At 35.1% G+C, this 6,755-nt stretch overlaps 1 protein-coding gene and 1 long non-coding RNA gene across 2 annotated transcripts in view; one reads left to right on the top strand and one right to left on the bottom strand.

Moving 5' to 3' along the window:
• Nucleotides 1-228: 228 nt before the first annotated feature.
• LOC103904846 overlaps nt 229-6,755 on the bottom strand; it is a 13,261-nt gene continuing 6,734 nt past the window's right edge. Inside the window, exon 2 of the long non-coding RNA XR_657918.1 lies at nt 229-334. This is a non-coding gene — a long non-coding RNA (uncharacterized LOC103904846). The remainder of the gene's footprint in view (nt 335-6,755) is intronic.
• BAIAP2L1 (BAI1 associated protein 2 like 1) overlaps nt 323-6,755 on the top strand; it is a 35,442-nt gene continuing 29,009 nt past the window's right edge. The window contains exons 1-2 of the mRNA XM_009286370.1: nt 323-518; nt 4,125-4,211. Of these exons, the coding sequence (XP_009284645.1) occupies nt 449-518; nt 4,125-4,211 (157 nt within the window). The 5' untranslated portion in view covers nt 323-448. The remainder of the gene's footprint in view (nt 519-4,124; nt 4,212-6,755) is intronic.

Here is a 6,755-nt window from a genome sequence, read left to right as displayed (position 1 = left end):
GCAGGGGGGTGAAGAACTCAAATCTTGAACCATTGTCAGAAAGTCCTTTTTATTGTCTGACTTTATAAAACAATTAGTGGATAAAGGTTTTTCTCTCATTCTTATTTCACCATCACCTACCATAACAGAAGGATCTATGTAAACTTTGATCACACACTTGGCATCCTTTTATATTATAAACAGCCAGATTCCTTTTTACCCTTATTGAAATAGTTTACCTTTTTTTTCTTCTCCTGTTTGATCTTAAATGCTCAGTTTCTTCTCCCATTCTTTGCTCTCCTCTTCCTCCCAAGTCTTCTGTTTTTCATCCATCCATGGACTTTTCAGATGTATGCTTTACATATGAAACATAAAACTAGACCTGAGTGACACTGAGATAAATACTTTCATCTACTGTTGAATTGCCTTGGCTATAACACAAATTTTGTTTTCTGTTCACTAGAATGTTATGGAACAGTTCAATCCAGGACTGAGGAATTTAATAAATCTGGGGAAGAATTATGAAAAAGCTGTTAATGGTAAGTCTTCTAGGTGCTAACACTAGAAAGAATGTTTAATTTTCATTTAAATATACATATTGGATATGAGGGTTGTGTATAACTAAACAAAAAAAGTGCAAACACCCAAACATATGTACCTTCTCCCTTTTTTTTTACTGTCCTGCAGAAGTTACATCCCAAACAGGCACAGAGCTACTGCAAAATAAACTGAATATAAAGTGTAAATAACCAACATTAGAATAATAATATAAATGGAAAAAACAAAGTTATCTAAATTAATGTTCTCTTTTTTTCTTCCCTCTGGAAATATCTTCCAAATATATTTCACATTCTTAGATCTGTTCCTACTGACCTATACACCTCACTACCTAAGTAACCCTGTGAACAGAACAACTTGGATGAGTAAGAGTTGCAGGAGTGGATTTTTTTTTGTTATCCATCCTAAACCTGATGGTATCTTTTTAATGGAGTCAAAATCAGAATGAATAAATTTGAATCTAAGGACCGAGTCTCTCAAACTTTTTATAAAAATGTGGTTTTTTACTTCCATTATTGACTTCACAGAAACTATCCATCTAAGAACGAGTTTCCAAGACTGGGCTCTATATTCCCAAAGCTTATATTGTAGGACCTGTTAGAGCTTGTTCCCTTTCCCCTATACAGACCTGCTGAGCTGCTTGATACCATATTAAAGCGATGTAAAATCTCTCTTATTCTGCTTCATTCAAGTCGGTGGCATATCTTTCCCCTACATATAATCTAGTACTTTGAGAAATGTGATACTGCAGAAGTAGTGCATAGCCAAATAGACATTGAAATCTCTCTTCATGCAATTTTTAGACCAGGCTTGAGAAAAAGATAAAACCAAAGCCTGCTGGAGATGAAAATAGGGAAATGTTGACTTACTTGCAGTAATGCCTAAGCTGATGGATTAACATTGTGGTTACCTAATACCTAACTTTAGGGATTATTGGTAGTACCAGAAGTAATAACAAGTGTTCTCATGTTTGGCTGAAAGATTTTTATACCAGTTTCTGAGGGTTCTGCTTTTCACATACTTTACTGTTGATACGTTACATTGTGCCTCTTCTCTTTTAATTCAATTTGTCATCAGTAATTCACAATGTAACTGTGCACAGCAACACTGGAGAGGCTGATAGGTATTGTGTTCTAGCAAGTTTGCCTTTTAAGACTGGCTGATGAAGCATATCTAGCATGAATGCTTAATTTCAAATGAATAAATGTTTACAATGTTGCAACAACTGTTAAGAAACTACAGTAAAGTAATCTTTGGGCTCTCATAAATTGTTAATCTTTTCTCCATAAGTTCTGGGTGGTATAAATAGATCTGTAACAAGGAGTAAATATTCTGTTGCTAAACAAATACTTTGCAGCTTTCCAAGCAAGTCAGAGTAGGCTGACAAAGAACACAAAACTTACAAGAACTTCTGATAGGTTTATAATGTATTTTTAGACATTTTGAGGATAAAACGTCAAAACTCGTTTTCTGCAGAAGTAGTTTACTAGCCATAGTACTGGAGAAGAGACTATACAAGTGAAGTTCTTGATTTGGCTTGATTAGCGCAGGAGAAATCACACATTTTCTTCCTTTTTTAGTGCCTGTATTAGGATAAAAGATTGACGTGGGCCTATCCTGAGAAAACATTAGATAGGAAGAGTTGGAATGGCATCAAATCTTCGCATGTGGGTGGCATACTGCTCCATCAGTAGCACCAGTATAGTTCTGTTCAGAAAGTTTGAATATAGAGCACCTATGAGACGCAGCTTAGACAGAAATTACTCTTGTCTAATGCAACAGGGCCTCAAAAAGAATCTTTGTTTCATTTGGAAGAGTTTCAGGCTTCTCTGTGAACATACTGTTAGGTAACCAAAGATGTCACCTTTGCTAGTAAAAACTATGAAATACAGACCTAAAAGACTATAATTGGCAATTGCCTTCTCCCCCCAGAAAAAGGTATTCTGAAGTCAACAGTGAGAGTCTGCTTGGCTTCTGCTTTGGGTTAAAAATGTACTGCTACAAAAAATTATGAAGACTTCAATAAGTATTTTTCACTGCCTTTTACAATAAAACCTTGTCAGTTTGTCCTTGTTATTTCTTTTCTTTGTGGTGTATAGATCAGTTCTAGATACTGTGAAGATGCAAGGCAACAATTGCGTGGTGTAGATCTACTACATATGTAATCTGTTTCTCACTAGTGGCCTCCCTGCAGTTTGAATCTTGATGTTTCCGTGTTCGTTCTAGCAAAACTGGCTTTGCTGTTGAAATCAGCTATAACCAGGAAATGATTAACTGAATAATGAATAACTGAAACCTTGGTGATACATATTAAGAGCTTATCGGTTCCTGTAAAACTGGAATTGAACTATAAACAATAAAAGGGGGGGGAACTGTCTGGGGTGGGAGGGGGGGAGCATCCATCAAGTGTTAAAGAGGGTCTGTCTTTTTGGTAAGGAATGTTAAACCTTCAGGTTTCTTCTTAAACTGTATATGCACCTGTTGCCTGAGGTTTTTATTGCTTAAAGTACTTGGAATATAGATTTCTCTGCCATCCTGAGTTCAGTGACGAAGATAAAAGTAGGCATTTTCCTGGAGTGTCAAAATAACTCTGTGCCGAAATTGTATATATCAATGCTAATTTTCCATGTCTGTCCAAGAAACCAGGTATCTTCCAACATTTAAGCTCACTAAGTTGCTGAATGATGTAATTTATAATAATCTCGGGAGCATTGATGGTATGTTGAAAACTGAGAAAAGAATACCAAGTGGCTTATCTCCGTTACCTGAACATCATCTTTCAGAGACTTAATTTTTGAAGTTTTAGCATTTAAGGCCTAAAATTTCCTTAAAGTGGAAAAGTTGGTGTTTATATGTAGGATCCTAAGATTTCAATGTATTGTTTTGACAAGAAATCGTATTTGTCATTGCAGTATATGATGATTGTACAGTGTTATCCATAATGGTAATTTTTAGGAGTGGCTGTATCAGATGTATCAAACTTTTCACATTTCACTTTTCTTTTAAATATATCACACCTGCCGAACTGTATTTCATCATAGCTTTTTTGAAGCGAGTTACTCTTTCAGCTAACTTCAAAAGCAAATCATTTACTGCTTAAGGGCTCCATGTCTCCTTGTTGCAACTGTAGGTCTGTTGTCTCATGGCCAGTAGCCATTTCTCAGATCAGTCGTCTGGCTGGCCAATACAGGGCAGAGACCTTGGCATTGCTAGTAAGTTTGGGATTGCATTTTGCTTTTTTCCAACAGTTTTATCTATACCAAGGAATTTTGTTATGTCCTGACCAATGGTTTATGGCTAAACCTACCCACAGGACGCTGATTGCTCCTAGATTTGCATGAAAGTTGGAACTAAATCACAGGCTGAAACTTCGTTAATATATTCTGGTGTTCTGTCTCTGTCACCTGGTTTCACAAATTAGCAGGTAGCGCAGGGACTTGAGTAGCTTTCTCTGATAGCAGGATGTCCTTATTGCCATATGCCCCTCTCTTACTATGTGCCCTGGATTACAAAATTTCATAGGATCATAGATTCATGAAAATGGAACATACTTTGATTTTTTTAACACTTTTTTTCCTCCCCCCAAGCTATGGTAGTGGCTGGAAGAGCATATTATGATAGCCTTGCAAAGATTGGGGATATATCAGCTGATTCTCCAGTTTCTAAAGAATTAGGTAAGTGAAATATCTTTTTTTCATTACTTCAAAATATAAACTTTATTTTTGTTTTCCTGCTGGCCGTTCATGGAACTAACGTGAAGTAGAGAAGGACTGGGAAAAGTGTGTTTTTAAATAATGCATAGATGGAAGGGATTAGATTCCTTTAAGACATACTATTTCTCAAGACACAATGTTTTGACAAAATAACTTTTTCTTTTTACTTTTGTGAATATATTTCTGCCTATGCATTCAAAAGCATGTATTTTTCAAGTTCACATAATTCTATAATAAATAAAAATGGAAAAATGTGTAGCTTTAATACAGAGATGAATGTTGAAATATTTCTGCAACAGAATATTGGTATGAGGAGTCCTAGTGTATGACAGCAGTTCTAAACTAAAACAATTTTCTGGATGAGTTCCACTGTGAAGAGTTTAATTCTACTTCACTATTTTTGATCAAGTATATCACTAAAAGTTCTCAGATGCATTATATTTATTTTCTAGTTGAGCTTTTGAAAGAGAAACTGTAGTGTCAAAAATGTAGTACACTTACATTAATGTAAAATTAATCCAAGTTCTGTACTTTCCTGAAAATAATTTCTGAATTTTTTAAAGATCATAATCAGCACTTAGTTTTGTACTCGTTTGGCTAGCATTGAAATGATACTGCTCAATCTACAACAGTGAAGTTGTCATCGAAGAATTTGTAATATTTCTGACAAAAGATCCTAACATCATTACAAAACAAAGAAACAGGAGCTGTACTGTAAAGAGGAAACATTTGTTTAAAGCCTTCGTTTGCTTTTTGACAAAAATAACTTGATAAAGTGTCTTGTCTCTGAACTTTTGATTATGGGAAATGTGGTACTCTTTCAATAATGTAACATGCATCTGCTCCTGTAACTCACAATAGTATGTTAATTCAGCCGATTAAAAAGGATGTTTTTAATAAATATTTTTTTAATGATTCTGCTGAAGCAGAATTGAGGGGAAAGACCTTCCTTGAATGGTGACCACTGGTTTCTATGTGCCTGCATGCATTTTTATGATTTGTTCTGAAACCACTTTTGTGTGAGTGTTAACATTCTGTGTTGAAAGTTGGGAGTGGCAGAACAGCAAACAGTAGAAAGCAAACATTGCTAATGTAGTTGCTTTCTGTATTTGCTTTGCAGGTTGTTTACAGGAAGGAGGGTTGCTAGTTTCAAACTATAGAACAAAAGTATGAGAAAGTTAAAAGTAATAAACATGCAGAGTCTTATAAAAATATCAACAAATGCATAATTACAATTTTTGCAATCAATCAGTTGGCTATATGCATGGAAGTAATCTATTTATCGAACTTTGTATGATTGTGGAATATTGTCTGCTTGTTTGAAAAATATTATCATTGGATAGTTTTGAGCTGAATTCTGAAAATAACTGTTTTTCCCTATTATTTGGGGCAATACAGAATTGTGATTGAAAATATATTTTTGTTTAACTATGAATTCTTCCCTGCAATTATAAAACTATTTCTAGATACACTGTATTGAGAAAATATGGCCTTCTTCAGGGTCAGGCCTCTAACTCTGCTTTCTGTTCATCTTCTACTTAAACTGTTACTGCAGAAAAATCTTCTTAAGGAAAAGAGCAACTCTGGATTTCTTCTAGCATACTCTCTGAAAGAATACTTACTTTAGAGATAAGGAAAGCCAATGAACATTGGAAAAGGCAGGATAATGTGGTTAGGAGTCTGTGAGAGATTATTTGCATTTTCTTGAAAAAGTCTTAATAGTTCTGAACCTGGGTTACAATACTGACCTATTTAGCAAAGAAATATGATACACCCCAGATGTCTCTCAAAGTATCTTTGCTTAAAAAGAAAAAGAAGAATTTACTGCACCTTTTAATATTCTAAAAATACTGAGATGCATGCTGAGCAGTATCGGATGTGGAAAGACTAGATCAAACTTTGCTGAGATTTGCTCGTTCGTGGACCCTATCAACCCTAGTGGAGTTACTGTAGGCCCAGCCCACTGTGGAATTGTTTCTTCTGTGAGTTCCTTTAGACCTGCCAAAAGACATGTTATTGGCCACTAACAGCTCTATCATGCGTAATACTTCTGTTATCTTTGCCAAAAAAGAGATCAGTAGTCATCAGTTAAGTTTTGTGATATACCTGTGAACTGCTTTTCTGGACTATATTCTCCTGAGCATCAAGTGAGCTGACACACTAGCTTGTTTTATAAGAGCAACAGTCTAAAGGTGACTGGCAAAGAAGCAGAGAGGAGCAATTTCCATAATTTTATGTGTGTGTGTTATCTGTATCCAAATCTGATGTTCAGAATATTTCTGTAACTTTTTACTTTTCCCTTGTTTAAAACTGTATTATAAGGCCTCTTCCTGTATCCTGTATTAACTGAAATCAATAGCAACAGATGTCAGTAGGAGATCATTATTTTTTTAATATTTAAGACATTATCCTGGCTCTTCACAATGAATTAGATAAACCAACAATGACCAAGTTCTAAAGCGTTTTGGAATGCTTTAATATTTGAGCACAAACTGAGGTACTGTG

Source organism: Aptenodytes forsteri, unplaced genomic scaffold, assembly GCF_000699145.1.
Source record: "Aptenodytes forsteri isolate BGI_AS27 unplaced genomic scaffold, ASM69914v1 Scaffold55, whole genome shotgun sequence".
In the NCBI taxonomy this organism is placed as follows: Eukaryota; Metazoa; Chordata; class Aves; order Sphenisciformes; family Spheniscidae; genus Aptenodytes; species Aptenodytes forsteri.
The sequence above is the reverse complement of the archived record's forward strand: the minus strand, read 5'-3'. Positions and strand labels throughout refer to the sequence as shown.